A 20,115-nucleotide genomic window follows, 5' to 3' on the forward strand; every position below is an offset into this window, starting at 1 on the left:
CACGTACCTTGTGCAGCTGAACTGCGAAGTAAGAATTGCCTAAATAGGAAGGTCGGTGGTCGAGGTGTAAGTTAGAAAGACGTACGGCTATTCCCTAAAACACGCTTAGGAGTCAATTGTCTATCGGATGAGGCGAATTGGTCGTTAAGTCTGTCGGTGCAGTATCAAATAAATCCCTAAGCCGGTGACCGGTGAACTGTAAATCAGATCTGATTAGAGATCGTCCCGTCTAAACGACACCGAGATGAACACTTTGTTATGTCGAAACACGCCTACCCCTAAGAGACGTGTATAAACTTTTCGTAGAAAGTGTCACCTAGGCGTTGTTGAGAAAGGGACGTCGACTTTTAAGAGGTCGGCTGTAGGAGGGAAGAGTGAATGTGAAAAAAGGCAGAAGGGGTTTTGATGCTTTTTGTTCTCTAGCTGACGGTTTGCAGAAGCCGGTAGCTAGTGAGTGTGGAGAAATCAGTTACAATGGTGGTTGCGAGGTAACACAGCCTGTCCTTGGCCTGCGCATCCAATCCCAGTGCAGGACAAGCTCTTTCAGTGCCCACTGACTTACCGTCGCCAGGGCAATCCAGTGGGTGCTCGCCGTTGCCCAGGTTGCCCTGTAGCTGAAAGTGGCAGCTACCAGGTACCTTAGTGTCGTTGCTCACTGTTTTACCCGCCAAGCCGCCAGGGTCCCAAGTGGGATTGGTTCCATTGGTGGGACAGCGGGGCGCTAAAATTGCTAGAAGCTATTTTTTGTAGCAAGAAACGTGTGAGTTGGTTACATCATACCTAGCAACCAGCAAAGCTTTAGCGGTGAATGCCTTGCAAGCCTTGTATTTCTATCCTTTTTTTGCTATTTAGTACTGTATCTTAGGCCCTGAAATTCACAAACATCCATTGTCAAGCAAAGCCCTGACGGTTCTATATTTGCAGCATATGCAGATCATATGTCCACTAGGTACCTACCTAGGTATCCTCTAACACGAGCTGAATAGGTCATCTACATCAGGTACATATATCATTCAATTCGTCTGTCCGTCCAAGTGGAGGAGATACGTACACATACATATGTATCATGTAGGTACACCCGTACTATCCACATCCCTGGGCTAGGTATGTTAATAATCGCGATCCGACAGTCCCATAAGCGAAAGCTGCCGAATCAAGCTCAATGCTCAGTGAGACAGTTCTTCCGTTCGGGTACCTAGTCATCCTTCGTCAGACATGTTCGCCCGAATGAATAGAGAGCTTGGATTTAAGCAGTCCTATCCAAAAGTAGCTCGTACAAAAGTAGTATAATACGCGGAAACGTACCGTCGCTACCGTTCCTCTCACCACCAACATCCTACCTAGTATATGTAGGTATTCCGTATATACCAAATACTTATATGCATTACAGTCACTTTATCGTCTTCCTACGTATTCATCCTCTTAACTAGCAACTGCCCGAGGTAACATCCCATCCATTATGAACATATTGATGCATCTGAAAATTATGCATTACCATAGCTTAGCAGCTAGCTTCTGCCCTATACCTACTCAGCGATCGTCTTGCAGATATTTCATACCGATATCTCATACATAGTACAGGCTTTAAAACGCCAGAAGGACGTATCCGTCGTCTAGTCTAAGAAATACCCTAGCCTGTGACGAGTGCATCTGTTTGTACATACATACGGGCCCACCCATTAGTTTCCAGCGTTTGGCTGTTAGCCCTGGTATCAATTGCAAGGTTTTGCGGGCTGAGACGAGCTATTCGAGCGGAAGTTTCGAAAGAAAAAAAAAACCTCCCAAAAGCATGGCATGGTTGTCAGCCTTCCACGGAATAACTCGACTACCTTTCTCTACCTACTTATCTTGTATTAGATAGTATCGTCACTTTACCCGACCAGTTAAATTGTGAGGTCTTGATTCTATATAGAACTTCGGCGGCTTGCAATGAAGATAATATTTGCCCGGAACAATTCACCTAGCCAAGGGAATGAGGCTGTCTTGATCTAGATTACCTGATTCATAACCACGTTTATTCATGTCTTATTGCTTTTGCTTTTCTAAGTCTCGGTTCTTTTATAAAGATTAGTTAGTTAGCTACCAAATGTCCGCCAGGGCAGTTTGACGACTTTCTACGCTAAAGCAAATAGCAGACTGGGCAGATTTCGCTTGAAGATGAACCCTGTTTCTTATACGGATCCGTACCTAGTGCCATTTGCTTACTGGGCTGATTCTTTAATCCGGCATGTCCATTTGCCGGTAGTCGGACCCGCGTCTCCGAGCATCTTAAGCCGAGCACCAATACCTACGCCCTATGCCGTCAAGTAACGCAATTATGTTACCCCAGATCTTATGAGCCCTCGAAAAACCATGTCGCTTGAGAGGCTATTGCATGTTTTTGTCGGATATTCTGTTTCGAATATACGACTAGGTATATCGTACTTCTACCAGATGCGAATAGTAGTACATTAACTACGATGGAGCTTCGAATGGGGTTCCGGGGTTCCACGATACAGTGCGCTGAAGGATCAAGGATCTCCCGGGGCTTCTGTGCTTTATTACCTAGCTTCTGATGGTTGCTACGGTGCTTGCAGCAATAAGCACGACCCTAGTTTGCTATACGCATGGATTACCGTCGTCTACATACACTACCTACATACACTACATAGTATTACTATGTGTTGGGACCCGTTGAGGGAGAAAAATGGCAAGGAACTCTCTTCCGGGCCGCACCGATAAGTAATAAGTAATCGGTATTTTTCGCTAGCTAGCCCTGGAATCTTTTTTTCTATCTAGACAGCATTGAGTAGCTGATGGTGTGCTTTTTACAATATCGAAATGACATTCATTATCAATCCCAGACTCACTTGCGGCGTGTCCGGTAGCGATTGGACTTAACAAGCGTAAGCCCCATCAGTCCATTTTGAAAATTTGAACCTCACCGACGCTTACGGTGCTATGGCCGCAGGCGAGCGGACGTACTGTACGACGATGTGGAGGAACTAGGTAATCCGTAGCTCTAGAACTTTTAAAGACTCCCAACTGGCAACACCCCTTACGCTTTGAGCCTCACTCGGGGAAATTATTTTCACAAGCTCAAATTGAGGTAACGAAGCCTTAATTTGAACCTTTTAAAAGGGGGCTTTGTTTACTCGATATCCATTATCCTATTACGAATGTTGGGTCCGTCCATCTCTACGGCAACGCAAAGCCCTGGATATATCACATAAAGGATAAATTAATTGCAGCACCGGCCCCAAGCCACCACAAGTTTTTTAAACCTGGGGATACTCCGGATTTGTCTTGTCGGCTCCCTTTCGGTAGCTTTTTTCAACAATAGGGAAACAAAATCGATAGTATGTGGACCGTCTTCGATCGCACATTGAGAGCCACGATCTCCTAGCTCGTAGTAGACGTCATCTGCGTGTTCCTACAAAGGCAGGATCTTCATGGCCGCTCTCTACACTGGCCTGCACACCTACGCGCAACCGAAATCTCGTCAGTCTCTACCTATGTAAATGGTTTCGCACCAGCGCACTTCGACGAGAAGCCCGGTCGGAAACATATGCGCGCTACAATATGTAGTCGGCGTTTTGCAATAGACCAGATCCGAAGATATTGAGATCTTGATCACTGTTGATTGTTTACATTTCATACATAATCGGGTGCTGTCGTGCTGACCGCCTTCGGATGACCTGCATAACTGTGCAGCAACAAGCATGGTAAGGCGAATCACAAGTAGTCCGGGAAGAAAGCAGCTGAAGACCCAATGAGATGGTCAGATTGCCTTGCCGACCTCGCGCTTACTATCGCCGAACCCCAAGGCGCCTATTAGGTAGTGATACCATCAGCTATCGTAAAAAAAAGAGAAGTCCTACCTCCGGACTAGGTAATCCCTTAGATAAAAAACCCTTTAATCTAGAACACCTACTGAATAGAACACCTTTTAAGCCACTAGCGATTCGTAAAGTCAGGAGAATAAGCGGCTATTTCTAATGAGACAACACATGGTGCCATCTTCTATTTAACAGGACCCGCCAACAAGTCGAATACGACTGTGATCAAATAATTGGTGTGTGATTCAGATTGCACGAGCTTGTTTGATATCTAGCAAGGGGGGTTTACCCGTCAGCCCGTAAGTGTCCGCCGAGATGCGGAGATGGGAAGATGGGAAAAGATGGGAAGAAGAGGGGTTGTTTAACAGGTACAAAAAGTAAACACCAAGAACGCGCAAGCTCGCGTGTCACTGTAAACATTTACCCATGTCCCCTCACGATATCACGAGGGGTAGCTAAGCTGTAAAGAGCTTAAAGCTGCGGGCAAAAGACAGGGGGAGCTCGGATCTCTAGAGTTGCATTTTCGAAATCCTATGCAACCTTACAGCCCTGGGGCGTCTGAGACTATGGGCCATCCAGATGCGATCGACTTTATTATTACGCTCTCCTGGAACCAATAACGGCTAGACTAAGGATCACCGATTGGCCCGTTTCGACGGACTTCAATTCACACAGCCAACCCATCTCACCTGACTGCCACAGCGTCTGAAACGACCAAGTCCATGCGAATGGGTCGTAGATAATCGGAAAATCTTGTTTAGCCTTCTTCCAATACGAAATATGTACCATGTTTCCATTAGAGCCGCATAATATCGTCATCAGATATCATGCACCGTTCTTCCCTTTATCCCTTTATCCCGAGCGCGGGCGGCCAGGCCCATATATCTACGGCACCGACCGGCTTAGTAGTTTATATACACCATCAACGTTAACATCGTCCAAGTCATTGCAATTCAAGAGGACTATGGGAGAGATATGGTAGGCTATTAAATCATTCGATCCTTCGCATGTATTGAACTGTCTAAATTTTCGGAGCGGTTAGTTCGGGTCCTTTAGGATTCGGGAATCCTGATTAAATGCGCCGTTTGATCACATGCCGGTAGGATGCGACTCCCCAACGCGGGAGAGTAAGCTGCTTCTGGGTGAGTACGGTTCATGAAAGAAAAAAAGAAAAAAGGCGCAGGTGCTTGTGTTTCTGCTGCATTTCGACAGGTTCTAGTGGTGTGATTTCCGTGCGCTATACTACCCAGAGCCTCAAGTAGCCCCATGAGCGTAATGGAACGGGCCGAGTCCCCTAATTACAATGCCACCAAACTTTGTCGCTTTACAATAACCGCCGATCAATGTTTTAAGCAGCTCGATTTGGGGATATAAAACTATTATAATCTCAATAGATGCGCCTTTCACCAAGACCCATGTGTAGGTAACTGTTCAACATTCCATTGGCTGAAAATTGCCTTGGCCAATTACGTTAGTTTAGATATATGGAACTCAACGTAGCAACTGAACGAGACCGGAGTAAATTTGTGGTGTAAGATATGGCATATGCTCTACGGTCTCGTAATCATAGAAAGATCAACAACTACCAGGGTTGACATCAGTTGTATAGCTAGATATAATATGCATGTTCTAGTAGGAGACATCACCAGTTCCCCTGCTTTCCATTCGAATATAAGACTGCGTAATTAAATGTATAGCTAGCCTCAACTATAAGTTCTATTTCAAGATCATTATATTAGATACCTACCCGTAGATAAGTGTAATAGCGGTATTAACCTCGCATTGCTCATGAATTATTGATACTTCGAATAATCTACTTAATTTCCAACATATTATTTATATTACCTGTATGTTCCATCAAACACTTCGGCCAAATAATGTCTCTAAACCTAGGTAGTTATATGCATTAACTTAAGATTACCATGATACTCATGCATATGTTCAGGCAACTGTTGTATCCTTATACAATGTCAGTGATATATTTCAAAGATAACATGTTTTATTCTAACAGTGGCATCTATACCAAGATAAAACGCTGTCATAATAATTTCCATTTCCAATATCCTTCCATTGATCAAACTCTCTGTCATTGGTACTGAACCTTATTTACAGTTTTGGGCTCATCACCGGTCTTCATTTGTAATTGAAAAATGACGGCTTTATATGACGCTATCATAGGTAATTCTTATAAGTAATCCTATATTAGGTACTTAAATATCTATTGTCTTACTCACTGTTAAACATTGGCGTTAATTTTAATAGGAGCCTGGCTTACGACTGCATTGTCTCGGTATCTGTGTCGCCATTGCCTTAATAAATTTAGGTAGAGGGAGATTATAACCTCAGCCAAGAACTATGACACAGTAATCCTTATGCCTGTCTCTTGATATAAATAGTATCCACTTATACTTCTTGAAGCTCTAACTAGTTAACAGGTACCTATCGGAAACTGTCCGACAGTACCTTGACTCAAACTTCTCCCTTTAACAAGGGCACTGGCTGGTAGTTGAAGCAACCTGGATAAGCAACACTCATCTGCCCAATTCCGGGCCATCTAATTACGATATAATCAGGGCAACACGGTTTGGTGTTAAATACTGAGATACATAGGTGGATTATGTGGCCTCCATCATATGCGACGACAGCCTCACATAGCATATATGACCTCATCGCAGGTCTACTGAGGGGGCCCCGCATGATAATTTAACTTAGAAAGCATGCGTTGAGTATCAGCACCGAAGGGCCGATCACACCCACGAGAATCCCTACAAGAACGAGGCGAAAAGGAACTATTGAAAGCTAAATTTACCACATTACCGGAATATACTACTGATAAACTTGGCTTAAGTACATAGGCGCTATCGTAGAGCTAAGTTGACAATTGGTAGTGATATTGATAGGTACCTGTTTGCTGGGATGGATATTAATAGACTGTGAAGAGGTTGTGTAATGTGACTCCTAGCTTAAATGTTAGTAGTCAGGTAGTCTAAATACGACATATTTGACACTTGAATTTGGGTCTAGATAGAAAGAGAATTTACAACAACCACCACCTAAATTTTAAGTACCAAGTTCCGATATTAACGAGAGTAACTTCATTGAATTGTTTTCGGGCAGGGAAGAATAAGAGCCTCGTGTTTTTGTGTGGATATGACGTCAAAATGTACTTTACGAAATTAGTTCACGTCAGTTTTACGCGACGCGTAAATGCACCTAACCCACACTAGCGCATCTTAGAATGGTGGGGTGAGTGCAAGCTAGCTAACACTAATTGACCGCCTGCTATATTTGGAGTTTTAGAGCTGCGAAAAGTGGCAGGATCTTATCGAGATCTTATCAAAATCTTATCAGAATCTTATCGTCAAAAAAAAAAAGTTGTACCTAACTCGGAATTTAATAACATCGATGTCCTCAGCGCATGCTGCTATGATATTACTATAGAAACTAGACCAATTGACAAAATCAATCAAACATAGTCTGAATTACCCTTTTGTACACATCCTTTAGAAATAATACCTCGAATATCTTCTTCACAATGAGCAAAAGGAAGCGCAGTGCCAACAAGGCCGGTCCCAATGGCAGCCAACCTACGCAGAAGCGCGCAAAAACGGAACAGTCTCTGTCAAATGGTGCCGAAGCTCCCAACCTCGACTTAGAAAAGTCCCCCTTTACGGAAACCCTCAATACCGAAGCTCGAAAACGAGAAGCCAAGGTATACGAATTGCTTGGAAGTGCCGATAGCGACGAACGAATTGCTGCCGCCGATGCGCTCGTGACCGGACTTCTGGTTTCCTCGGAAGCCGCACTTGAAAGGCATCTCGATAATCGTCTATTCCGTGGCCTTGCGAGCTCGCGTAATGCATCCCGAGTGGGCTTCAGCCTTGTAATAGCAGAAATCCTGAACCAGCTGTTCGGTCCCAAGAACCTCGCCGAGTCAAAATACACTGGCTTAACGTTCGATAAGGTGCTGAATATCCTGGTAGAAAAAACAACCTCCAGCGGGAATATTCCTGGGCAGGAGGAGAGGGACTATTACTTCGGTCGACTTTTCGGTTTACAATGTTTTGTAGAGTCCAAGACTCTTTTCGATGAAGAATCGCGATGGCTAAAAGTCTTGGATCTGCTGTTAAATATGGCCGAGAAGAAAGTCTGGATGAGATCGCATTGCGGATGGGTTATCGTGGAATCGCTGCCCCAGATGGGACAGGACAGAGCAGAGGCAACACTCCAGAAATTGTCTGATATTGGGCTTGGCAAAACCGCAGAGGGCATTGGTATCTGGGTGAAGGCGCGAAGTTGCTATCCTAACCTGAAAACACCAGCAAAACCCTGGCATGATCCTATGAATCCGAGTGTATTGTCCGAAGTGGCTCGGGTGTTGAAGGATAACGTGGCACAGGATAACGGAGAGGACGCAGCGATTGTCAAAACCAAGCAAGGCGGATGGAGTGCCCAATTGCATTTTGTTTGGGATATTTTACTCGCAACATTCCTCAGTCAAGAGACAGACGGAAAGCAGGGCAAAGACCAGCTGAAACTATTCTGGACCACCGTCATTGATGGTAAGTACTTCTAAAGCGTGACGCATTGACTACCTATTCTAATTAAAATCCCAGATAGTCTTTTCTCCAAGAATGCTTCTGACGCGCAAAAGTTTCGGGGCTTCGTCATATTTCAAAAGTTCCTCCTTGGGTTTGCGACAAGAAAAGCAAACTTTGCTAAGGAACTGTTTACTCGGAATTTAATGAAGTGTCTGATGAACCAAGCTGCCAAGGAGGATCGATATCTCCATCGGGCTGCGCTGAAAAGTCTCCAATCGATCGAGAAAGCTGTGCAGGCCTCGCCAGAACTCCTGTTGCTAGTCCTAAACGAGCTAATCGGAAAAGCTGGGGCTTACGACTTCGATCAGCGAACGAATACTAAGACTATCGAGAACCTGCTGCAGTGGGCCACTCCGGATAATGCGAAGACTGTTCTTAAGCTTCTTCGAGATCCCGTGGTTGCGAACGATGGTGCAGCCAGCGATGTCGAAAAGCTTAGACAGGTGTATGCCGGTTACGTGTCTAAATTGGCCACCCAAGCGAAGCCCGCGTCCGAAGCCTCGAGCGATAACGAGAGTACGAATGTCGCCGAGCTTGGCGTAAAAGAGCTAGCAGCATGTGCATATTCTGTACAAAAGCAGTTCAAACCAGAATTATCGGAGAAATCAAGAGAGACGTTTCGTAGATTACTCGCGTCTACTATCGGAAAGGTAATGAGACGTCGAGATGATGCCGAATATCTTTGCAACGCGGTTATCTCTGTCGAGTCCTCAGCAGTGAATATGGGTGATGAGATAAAGGCTGAACGAGATAGCGCACTGAAAGCCATACGAAAACTACTGAAAGCGAGCAAGAAATCAGATAGCAAGAATGCTGGGGCTTCGGTTGGCCTTGCTCTGCTATATGCTATTACGATATTACAATTATATGACGGAGCACCGGATGCTATTAGTATCCTCCAGGATCTAGAGAGATGTTCCGAGAAGATGAAGAGCAAGGAAGGTGGTAGCTCTGAACTTCTGGTGGAGATATTGCTTGCATTAGTTTCTCGACAGTCACCAATGATGCGGCAGATTAGCGAGCAGGTGTTTGAGGCATTCACTTCGCAGATCTCTTCCGAAGCTCTTGAGCTTCTAACTGAGCCGCTTCTCGCGGAAGAAAATCAGAAAGGATATCAAGCCCTGTTTGAAAACCTCGAGGACGACGACGTAGAAATGGACGACGGTGAAGAGTCAGGGTCTGAAGATGAAGCTGAGGACATAGACGAGGACGAAATCTCGGAACTTGGTTCCGACGTTGAATTTGTTGCTCTAAATGGCGCCGAGGCAACGGCTGACGACGAAGAGGAAGAGGAAGAGGATGATGATGATCAGCAAGGCGAGGCGGATGCTAAAGAGCTTGCGGATCTTGACGACGCTCTCGCAAAGGTCCTAGGAAGCCATCGCTTGGACAAAGATAAAGAGGCCGAATCGTCAGATAACGACTCGGACATGACAGATTCCGAGATGATGGCGCTGGACGACAAGCTCGTCGAGGTGTTCAAGCAGAGGGCGAAGAACACAGGCAAGAAAAAGGAGAAGAAGGACGCCAAAGAATCCGTCATCATGTTCAAGCACCGCATCCTCGATTTCGTCGCTCTCTACCTCAAGCACGAGGCTGCCAACCCACTAGCCTTCAGCCTCCTCCTCCCGCTCCTAGAAGTCGTACACAGCACCACCGCCAAGCCTCTCGCCAACAAGGCAGTCGCGGCTATCGAAAACTTCTCCAAAGCCTTCAAGAAGGCACGGGCCGCCGGCGGCGACAACAAGCACGAACTCGACGCCGCGGCGCAACTCGCGCTGATGCGCGAGATCCACCAACAGGCAGCTAAGGATGCAGCGCACGCCTACGGCCGTGCGGCGTCGACGGCTAGCTTACTCGTCGCATCGAGCCTTATTGTCGCTGCCCCCGCCGGGGATCACGTCGAGGCCATCAATGCGCTGTACGCGCAGACGTTTACCGAGTGCCAAAAGGGCACGCTCAAGCTACCGGGGTTCTTCTTCACCGACTGGGTTAATTGGGGAATGGGCCACGCGGCAAATGCCCAGCAGCAGCAACAATCACAACAGCAGCAGCAGCAAGAAGGGGAATCGTAAGAATGTGTTTACATACGTCTGGGTTATTGTACCTGTTAACTAGGCAACCAGGCAACCAACTTAGATTTGCATTAGCCAAATGGGTGGGTATATCCGGGTATATAGTGTATTCAAAGATACCGAATATAGTAATATTTGTAGAAACCCCCTTTTCTGCTTGAAGCGTAACCTGGGCGTGGTGATTTCGCGTACGTATTGCTGAGAAATGAGTTGCGGGACTAGTAAAAGGGGGCGGGGCATATATTGTGGAAGGATGCGAAAGGTGGATAGCGAAGAGAATGAATGTGAAGACACGTATGTAGGAAGCCTATTGACTGCCTAACCTGTACGGGAATCATTTCTATTGTCGTCGTCGTAAAGCTATCTGAGTTCCTCACACTGGTTTAATCTATGTATTTCCCTATGTACTATCGACTTTGTCGTCTCGGCTTTTTACCTCTCGGACCCCGGACCCCCCTAGGAGGACCGTCTTCGACATCTGGGATCCTACCGAGTAGAGGACTAATGACTATTTTAGAAGTTCGCGTAGTCGCAACGTCTTTCTAGTTATAATGTTTATTGACTTCCACTCGTCCGTAAGTGGATTTGAATCGCGAGTGTAATCACTTCGAGCTTTGTAAATCAACCCTTCCCCCAAGCTCCTGGCTCTCGTTACTCGATCCAGCCGCAGCACCTGAAAGCACTATTTTTCGGAACTCTAGACAGGTTCGCAGCACCTGGGGTTCTGCTTTCAATCACTACGGGTTCGTTAAACCGCACTGTAGGGGGATTCACTCTCATTCAGTCCACTTCAGCCTCAGATATCTAAGCGAGTTAGGCCCCGATGTACTGTCATTCTTCAACGCTATCGCGATGCTTTAATACCCATCTGAATCTTGGTTAGCCCACTGTCCTAACTTAGTTATGACAATATAATATACCACGTAGTAGCCAAGCCCTAGGACTCATGGCCGCACTCCATAGTCCAGCACAGTACTGGTGACAACGCCATCCGACGATATTCAGTTGCAATCTTGGATAATGTTCTTTGCCCTCATATGGAACACTATATGTTCTGTGATTCCAGTCTCTTCTGGTGCTTGTGCAGTCGCATGTAATGATCTCTCGGGACCTTGTTTGAGGATGAAAAATTACGCTGGCAAGAGGAGCCACCGTTTTCATTGTTGAGCTCGCTGTTAGCGCATTTGCTGTCCTCGTTATCAGTAGAGTTATTTGACGCCGAACCTAATACGTATGCACATTGAGTCATATGCCAGGGCATTTATAAGTTGTGGGTTTGTTGCACCTTGCACCTGTTATCCAGCCTGTCGAAGGAGGCTGAAAGTATGGAATGCTCTGGTAATTGTCTTAGTCTATCAAGCTGGAAGCAACGTATCCTTGGTTGGCCCGTCTCCGTGGTTTGGAGTCATCTTGCCCGGAGGAACCGGCTGAACTGCCTAGAACATGTACGGCGGTGTCCGCAGTGTCTCAGCACAGACTTATACGAAGACGTAATCGCTATCGCACTCATGAGACGTTGGATTAGGATAAAATGTTGTAGTGGGATGGAGAAATGCGTGGTGTTTTGAGGAATACTGGGTATAGTTTAGCCACTGTTGGGACAACATGGTGTCCAGTTAAATACTGGATAACTTTGTCTAGGTTGTAGTGAGTTCTCGGTTTGTGTTCTAACAGAATCTTGGTCCAGTATTGGGTCGGTGTTTTAGTCTTGCTGACGAGTTTTGCATCGTCAAGACCGAAGCGATTTTTTTCCGTACGCTCTTCCTCGTAACTGAGGATCTTTAATTCTACCTTTCCAGCGTGCTTCCCGCACGGCTGTTAGGATCTCGGAATCGGTATATCCGTTCTTCGCTTCTTGCCATTCCTCTATCGTCAGACGAAGTTTACCTCCGTAATCCCACATAAATTCTGGCAGATCATCCAAGGAATTTTTCTGCTCTTCGCTATAGTCGACCGTAGTGTCCATGTTGGTGCCAATGAATGCCTTCAGCGCTTTATTAGCATTTGAAGGAATTCGTATGCGTGATGATGCTTCCACTGCGCGATTCGCGAAGTTCCTTGTCTCGATTGTTTAATTCCTGACACAATTCCAGCTGTTCCGTCGTGAAGCTATCAGGGAATTCCTTCTGCTCGTCAAGCTGGTCTTGTAGACGTCTTATTACCTCTCTTTGCTGATTCTCAAGAGCGGTCATTTACCGGTCTATCTTCGCCTGGTCTTTAAGGTCTCGTGCTTCCGAGGTCTGGTTACCAAGGCCTGCACACCTTTGACGTACGAAGCCTCGTTGGCATTTCGTGGAGCTCCAGTGGATTAGGTTGTATGGATTAGGTTGCCTTTCATGGTAAATGATTCATCGCATGTGGTCTCATTGGCGATGAACAGCCATGATGTAAAGATGAGGCTTTAGTAGTGAGCAGGGTAATGTGTTTAGATGTTTAGAGGTAGATATTAAATTTTCTCTGAGTGGTAAGAGAAAAAGTGAATTGTAAATTCGCGTTTGTGCTACGCCAGCCCGAGTTGCTGGTTTCGGTCACGCCTTGGAAATCGTCTGTGAGCCAATGCGCGAACTCGCCGTGGGTTATAACCACGATATGCGCATCGTCTTTCCCAGCCTCGATAGCCTTTCTCGCTAGCGTTAGTAGGTGTCGACGTGCTGATCGCACCCGTGCCTCGACTTTGGGCACCTGCGGCGCGTAAGGACTATTGTGACCTTTGATATGCCACTTCTCGTTGAGCCCGTCCACTTCTACGAGACCCTTCTCATCGTATCGCCGGGAGAGAGAACTCTTCGGAACTCCCGTGCTGTTTGGTGAGGGGCTGATCTCCTGAAGATCAGCAAGCAGTTTGAGGATAAATAAAGAGCATTTAACTAAGAAGGGGTTGAATAAAATTGTATTGATTAAAGCTGTAATTGATCAAGGTTTATCTCCTGAATTACAGGTTTACAGAAAGAAATAATAGAAGCGTGGAAGTGGTCTTGTGTTACGGGTGCGTTGCTAAATCTAAAAGGACTACGGGACCTCGTTCCTTCCCTTGATGCTATAACCGTGACTCACGACCGTGACGTAGATCACCTGCCAACAAGAAGCCTAAAAAGCCTTGTTGCTGTGGTGGCAGTTGCGAATCCTTAGGAATTGCCGACTGCCAGTTGCTATTAGCCATGATCATAATTCTGATTGCCTACCTAGGTAGGTACATATCTAGCCTACCGAGATAAGTAGAAGGAAGGTACGGGTACACGTGGTGTCTTATGTTAGGTGACTAATATATATTTTATCTAGTTGATTATGAGGTACCTAGGCTTTAAGAAGCATTACCTAAGGTTAGGTACCTGGGTATTTATAGATTGATCACTGGCCTTTACACATGAACTGACTTAATGTTTATAATTCTAGAACGTTAAAAGATAACTGCCGTATACAACTACGAAATCTTATTAATTATGATGGCTTCTTCAACTTAGCAAGACGATAGAGAAGAGCTTTATTACGTAGTTCAATAAATACTTCTTTTATGAATCTAAGTTGGGAGGTACTTAAGGTACATAAAATATAGAGAAAAAGATATATTAAGATACAACATGCAATACTTGCATCTATCGCCTAGGTTGGCGACCTTTTCGGTACATGAACAGTGACTACACGCGCAACTATATGTCGTCTCGCTGGAGCTGATAGACTGGCCGTTGTGGTTGGAGGTATAATTTGTTGGAGGCATGTTCCCTGAGTGAAGACCTTGGGGAGAAACTGCAAGCTTTTAAAAGATATCTGTGATGATGTAGTAAGTCTTAGTTATGCTGTAAATAAAAGTGTTATAGTGTGGGATGTTCTGTGAGTGCCTAAAATTGGGGAAAATACTGTGATATATATACTACTTAAGCTTCGGTTTTACTTACTATGAAGTCTTGTTGGAAGATTATACTTGAGTGGTTTGTTTGAAGATGCGATCCACGTATACGAGCAAGACTACCCGACGCTCTAAACTGTCACGGTACCGGCCGTTATATAGCACAAAACTGTAACATCGTCATGGCACAGCCCTTGTGTAAAAATGTCATGTTGTATATAAGATGTTGTTACAGGGTAAGTGTATGTCGTCTTACGGGGCTATCAGATAGTAGTAGTAATACTGTAATATAACTCATAACCCCTTAAATATTATTGAAAATGAATTAAGCGCGCGTAAAAATTTAATACCCGTTTTCGTAGGTTAGGTACTACGTATGGTAACTGTGGAATCTACAAGAGCTTAGAAATAGCGCTGCTTTGCATAGCTGGAGAATATTTGGAGTTGGGGAAGTGCCAGATATTATTACTATCTGTCCGATATATTAAATGTAATAGAATAAAATCTGTTGCCAAATAACCTTTCAGTGGTATAGCGGTTTGTTCGACAGGAAGTAATAATAAGGAACAACGAGTCTTGGGATGTTTTAGATAAGTAAACCAAAACAATATAATAGATAACTGTACTAACGTGTCTTTTACTTATCATAAGAACGCCATTGGGCAAACTAGGAGTACACCTCTCATCCGGTTTGTTTTCCTATGCATATTGTTTCTGCGAGGGTCGGCGTATCGTAAGACACGTAGAACGCCACTCAAACCCCAACTGCCATCTTCTAACTCGGCAGTTTCCGTGATTAGCATGTAGAAGTGCATACACCGCTCTCGACACCTACGACTATATATTAGAATCCAGCCTGAGACACGTGTTGATACCTACCTAACGCATCTACCCGATGGGGAGGGGGGGGAGACCTTGATTCTTTCTAATCCAGTCTCTCACGAGTACTGCATAATTATGGAATCATTCCCCGAGAGATAACCTCTGCTAGTTAGATTATAGCTCTCTAACTTAGCATCTTATCTAAATACGAATACCTATTTGAAATGAATATAGGAGATCTAATCCCCCAGCTAGCGGGTCTCACGCACAACCCTCCAAGCTCTCTACCGATCGGTCTAGGGGGTCAGAACTTCACGCACTGCTGCCTCCTGGCGCTGAACGAATCGCTAGTAGTCCGCTCCGACGGGAACTTATCCTACTCGCAAGCCTCCTTCGTGGCACCGGGGGTTTCAATCGAGGATTTCGAGACCGCGATCCAAAACGACGAGTTTCCTTGCGGCGCGACCTTTAACGGCAACATGGATGGCGCTCCGGTCGTCCGCATCCCGTTCTACTGGTGTACGAAGCAGTGTCCGGGATGGGAAATATCACACGCAAATGCCATGCAGCAGTGGATCGGCCCCTTGGTGCAGTTTATCGTCCCAAGTTTGGCATTCTGCACCAACGTCCCGCGCACCCATAGACTGGCCATCCCGGATTTTGTGTTTCGCGCCCACCCGCGCACGCTCGTCGGGTTCCTGACGTACTGGATTCGGCTGCTAGGCGCAGTTGTGCTCATGACTCTCGACACGGTGGTCTGGCTTGGGATCTGCTTCGCCTTCGCGGGTCCGATGCTGCTGAGCGCTGTGTACGAGTACGCGCTCGATCGCAAGATATTGGAATTTATGGACCCGCCTAATGGTAGTCCTCCGCCTATGTCTGTACGGTTGAGGGCTCAGTTGCTGCTGTCTATAGTCGTTGGGAATATTCGAATGGCTACCCTCGAGAGAGATGAACTGGAAGTGGATAATAATCGTTATAATAGTACCGTCTCTAGTGATTTGGAAGCGATCCCGCCACTTACAAAGCGCCAAACGAGTAAACTGGTGTATAATAGTGTCTGGAAGAGGGTCATGGTGATGGTTGACGAATACGAGGCGTCGAAGGTGAACGGTCGACATCGTGGGGAGTTTGTGTCTTTGTCGACTAAACTCAAGGCGCTCCTCAACTCCCAAGCAAGGTGATAATCGACCGACTTTGGTTCTATGGAGAGGACTGACTTTGGGTGTAGCTTCGGATCGACAGTAGGGGCACCAGTATTGTTCTTCCTGGGCGGTTTCGTGTATACAGTACTCGACGCGGATAATAACCTGGGGGATAATGATACCGCCCACGCTCTCGCGTTTGGCTTGTGTGAGTAGCTGTTCTGAACTATTATCATTTAGTCGCTTGCTGTGTACTAATGACTTATATGAACTATCTAGGGTGGATGGTGATTCCTTACCTCGCTATAATTGTATGTGTACACATTCTTAAATCGTCAGACATTCCTGCGTTTGCTTTGGCGAAGATACTCACGCGTGGAGTAAAAGATATATCTGAGCCGATGAAATTGTTTTGGTAGACGCCCTGTTTGTCGCTGCTGATTATATATGCTACAGTCCTGTGCGATGCTGGCATCAAATAGTCCCAGTACACTCGACGGTATTGTGTACGATGGTGGCATTACGGCCCCGATAGACGACTACGAGCTGAGCTTCTGGGCACAGTACCTCAAGAACATCAAGGCATATAAGGGTATCGGTTTTGTTATTAAACAAATGGAAGGATATAATCCAGTCGAAACAGCCTTCGAAGGTAGATTTCGCACGGTTAAGCTATGGAAGCGAGGTCTCAACAAGCGCGAATGGGTTCAGGAGGCGATTAACGAGTACGCGCTCTCTTCTGAATACCGGAGTGGCGATAGAACATCACCCGACGAGCTGCGCAAGGCTCTCATGATGAATTGGCACGATTGCTTGTATGTTCTGGTCGGAGCCTTGTTCGCAGTGTTAGCGCCTTGCTGTCTCGCATTTCTGACGTCTTACAATACACCTCAAGCCGGACTGTCCTGCCGTAGTCTGACTTATCTTGTTTACGCTATCAGCCAAGTATGTGAGATGGCTTTGTGGACGTGTGCCGCACGGCTGAGGATACAGTACGGCACGCAGTGGTCCGAGACCAACCCGATCGCAAAGAGGATATGCTGGTGGGGACAAGTCTTCGTGGGATTCTTTGCTATCTTCGCGGCGGTGGGCGGTACTACTATGCAGCTGGTGGGCGTCTATCGAAGCTGCGCTTGCAAGGTGAGGCCATGGCTGTCCTCATAAAATTGGGATAAATGGACATCCCCCCATCACGAAGTGTTCGACTAACGCCGTGGATAGGTACCGGTGAGATATTGGCCTAGGCTGAGCGACCCAGACGCGTACATTGTGCTCAGCGATAACACTGCCGAAGACATAGAGGCGGCACGGCGCTGGTGGATAGTGACTGGTAGCACAGCCGTAGTTGTGGTCGGCATTGTATGTGCGCTTGCGTGGTGGCATCAACGTCGGCTACGAAAGAAGTTTCGTGATGAAGCGAATAAATTGGATATTGGCGACGCGGAAAACTAGCAACGCAACGTTCAGCGCGGTAAATTTTGAGAGATCAATTTGACGATTGTCTGCGTATTTAAGTTGCCTATTATTCTATGATTAGACGATCCTTTTGATGTGACGATCAAGTACATCGTAAACTATATATTATATGAATATTTGGAACGGTAAATTCTTCGCCATGATGCTTGGAATCGTAGGTAGGCGTCATGATAACCGGCTACCAGCATAACTATGATCATATGCACCAAATGATAGGCCCACCACCAAGCCATATACTATAAATCATCGATATATATGTGGTCGACCATAATAAACGATAGTTATAACCTTTTGTAACTCTGCGACGTTCACTTGGACTCCGTAGAGTAAAAACTTAGAACAGGGTATAAAACTTTTGCGAGCCACCAACGCCAATTCCGAAAATGCTAACCGGATTATGCTAGAGTGAAATCCCAAGGCTTAAATGCTTCCTTGAATTTCTCGACATCCTGGGTCTCCTCTACGATAGACTGAACGACATCTTGCCAATAAAGCCGGTCTTCGAGGCCAAGGAGCTTCGCTATGACTCGGCGACCGAACTGGAGGTCAAAGCGCATATTACTATCAAAGCGCATTACCAACTCCTTGCTTTGGATGCCGGTGTCACTATCGTCGGACCAAATCCAGAGACGAAAGAAGTCGGAGGTCTCGTCAATGCCAGACTCCAGAGCTGTCTCCTCGAAAGGTGGAAACTGGCGATTTTCAGCCTCCACCTTAAATCCAGCTTCGACGAGGCCCTTTCGAATCAGCTCCGAAGGAATGGGTATGAATTGCCAATGGACGTGAATACCGGATTGTCGACTAATTTCAAACGTCACTGCGCCTAATTTGAACTTCGACTGCGTTGCCACCATAGCTTGCATGGATTCTTTGAAACGCACCATTTCTTGATAAGTCTTATGAGCGTCTTCACCCATTGAGCGGATGGTGGGCTCATGAGGGAGGGGTATGATAAGCTGGTGTCCCGGGAAGGAGAGTCCGGAGGAAGCAAATGTATCAGAACTGGGCAATGGGCCTTTGGCTGTAGTGACGTAAGCGTCATCTCCTATAGCACAGACCATATGCGTGTCTACGTCGGTGTTGCTAAGACAAAAGAAACACCGATCTGGACCGGGAGGGGGTGATCGATCTTTTCGACGGCGGACACGACGACCGCCGTGGTGATCGTGGCCATTAGTCCGGTCGTCCGTAGGATTTGGCCGTTTTCTCGTATTGGCCCTAACAATAAAAGGGGAGACAGTACTGCCAGGAGGAATCGCAGAAGGTACCTCTCCGGGGACGAGATTGAAGGCGTACATAGCCTTCGCCTTAGCCGCATTGCCGAATGAGGCAAGCGAGATGAATCGCGTGACAGGCTTTTGGTCGGAGTCGGGGCTACTCGGTGGGTGGAAGAAAGGCTCACGCTCGTAAAAGAAGTCGGCAGGCGACATTGAGAAATGATAACGCGGTTTAAGAGTGGCGCATAGATCGGCGATTTCGTTGGTGCTTGTGATGAAGGATTGCTCTTCAGGCGTTAAAGCCTTGCTCGAGTTTGTCCATACTTTAGATGGCCAGCAGGTTGTAAGCAGTATATCGGTAGCATTCGCGCCACGTAACACTTTGGCGTCGTCGGCAGTATGTAGAGGAAGATGCTGCTCCTTGGACTGGCCGCCGATAATGGTAGTGTCGAGAATACCACCTAATGCTACGATTCGAATTCCGTCTGACGTTTTAGTAACACTTCTCTTGCCGAGGAAATGAAGATTCTCGCAGACCTGGATATATGAGTTTAGTTAATTCTACTAAAATCATAAGGTAATAAGGTATTGCGCAATTTGGAAGGAGGGATGAGGTGCTGCGAACGTACATCTTCACCTTTCTCGACGCGCTCGACGACTTGGCTAGGTAATGGAGTCGTCCCTATGGTAAAATAAGTTGAGAGAGGGACTTGAATCTCGCCGTTGAGAAGTCGCGAGATAGTATCGTCATCTTGATCGGCGCTGAAAAGATTGCCCGTAATGATGGCGAAGGAGAAGTTCTGCTTTTGGTGTAAAGTCGCGAGCTTCTGAAAGACAGACTCAAACTTGCCATTGATGCTGCCTAGGACAATGCTTATATATGTTAGAAGTTAACTTATTCACAGTCACTGGAACAGTCCACTTACATTTTAGCTGCCATGATAGCATATGAGTTGAGATAGGCAAGCCGGGTTGGAAGCTATCTAAATCGCGACCTCTAATTGGCTTGTTTCAATCTGCGATGAAGATGAGATCAAGTTACATGTTGCATAAACTGCAGCTAAGGATAAGAGGTTACATGCGTCGAAGCTACGATAAGATATATCGATAACCAAGC

General features: G+C 46.2%; 4 protein-coding genes across 4 annotated transcripts; 2 read left to right on the forward strand and 2 right to left on the reverse strand.

The window, feature by feature from the left end:
* The first annotated feature begins 7,218 nt into the window (after positions 1-7,218).
* F5Y00DRAFT_222434 (DNA polymerase phi-domain-containing protein) lies at positions 7,219-10,638 on the forward strand. The gene is made up of 2 exons (XM_048005719.1): positions 7,219-8,380; positions 8,435-10,638. The coding sequence occupies exons 1-2, from the start codon at positions 7,354-7,356 to the stop codon at positions 10,492-10,494; spliced, it is 3,087 nt and encodes a 1,028-aa protein (XP_047870089.1). The 5' UTR covers positions 7,219-7,353; the 3' UTR covers positions 10,495-10,638.
* Positions 10,639-12,223: 1,585 nt separating this feature from the next.
* On the reverse strand, positions 12,224-13,654 carry F5Y00DRAFT_256659 (uncharacterized protein; the record flags this gene model as incomplete). Its single annotated transcript, XM_048010447.1, has 3 exons — positions 12,224-12,478; positions 13,027-13,361; positions 13,549-13,654. The coding sequence occupies 3 exons, from the start codon at positions 13,652-13,654 to the stop codon at positions 12,224-12,226; spliced, it is 696 nt and encodes a 231-aa protein (XP_047870090.1).
* Positions 13,655-15,384: 1,730 nt separating this feature from the next.
* On the forward strand, positions 15,385-17,757 carry F5Y00DRAFT_256660 (uncharacterized protein; the record flags this gene model as incomplete). Its single annotated transcript, XM_048010448.1, has 5 exons — positions 15,385-16,340; positions 16,392-16,513; positions 16,585-16,616; positions 16,762-17,445; positions 17,527-17,757. The coding sequence occupies 5 exons, from the start codon at positions 15,385-15,387 to the stop codon at positions 17,755-17,757; spliced, it is 2,025 nt and encodes a 674-aa protein (XP_047870091.1).
* A 29-nt stretch (positions 17,758-17,786) lies between these two features.
* On the reverse strand, positions 17,787-20,047 carry F5Y00DRAFT_2162 (CwfJ C-terminus 1-domain-containing protein-like protein). Its single transcript, XM_048005574.1, has 3 exons — positions 19,925-20,047; positions 19,628-19,871; positions 17,787-19,535 (listed from the first exon to the last, which is right to left on the reverse strand). The coding sequence occupies exons 1-3, from the start codon at positions 19,936-19,938 to the stop codon at positions 18,177-18,179; spliced, it is 1,617 nt and encodes a 538-aa protein (XP_047870092.1). The 5' UTR covers positions 19,939-20,047; the 3' UTR covers positions 17,787-18,176.
* Positions 20,048-20,115: the final 68 nt, after the last annotated feature.

The sequence above is a fragment of the Daldinia vernicosa genome (genome assembly GCF_022497035.1).
Source record: "Daldinia vernicosa strain CBS 139.73 unplaced genomic scaffold F5Y00scaffold_1, whole genome shotgun sequence".
Classification (NCBI taxonomy): domain Eukaryota; kingdom Fungi; phylum Ascomycota; class Sordariomycetes; order Xylariales; family Hypoxylaceae; genus Daldinia; species Daldinia vernicosa.

What these genes read in the sequence shown, in the direction of transcription:
- F5Y00DRAFT_222434 (XM_048005719.1), top strand. Translation starts at nt 7,354, where the DNA reads ATGAGCAAAAGGAAGCGCAGTGCCAACAAGGCCGGTCCCAATGGCAGC. An exon ending in CTGGACCACCGTCATTGATG is followed by an intron (nt 8,381 to 8,434) that starts GTAAGTACTTCT and finishes TTAAAATCCCAG; the next exon opens with ATAGTCTTTTCTCCAAGAAT.
- F5Y00DRAFT_2162 (XM_048005574.1), bottom strand. An exon ending in GCGTCGAGAAAGGTGAAGAT is followed by an intron (nt 19,536 to 19,627) that starts GTACGTTCGCAG and finishes TCATATATCCAG; the next exon opens with GTCTGCGAGAATCTTCATTT.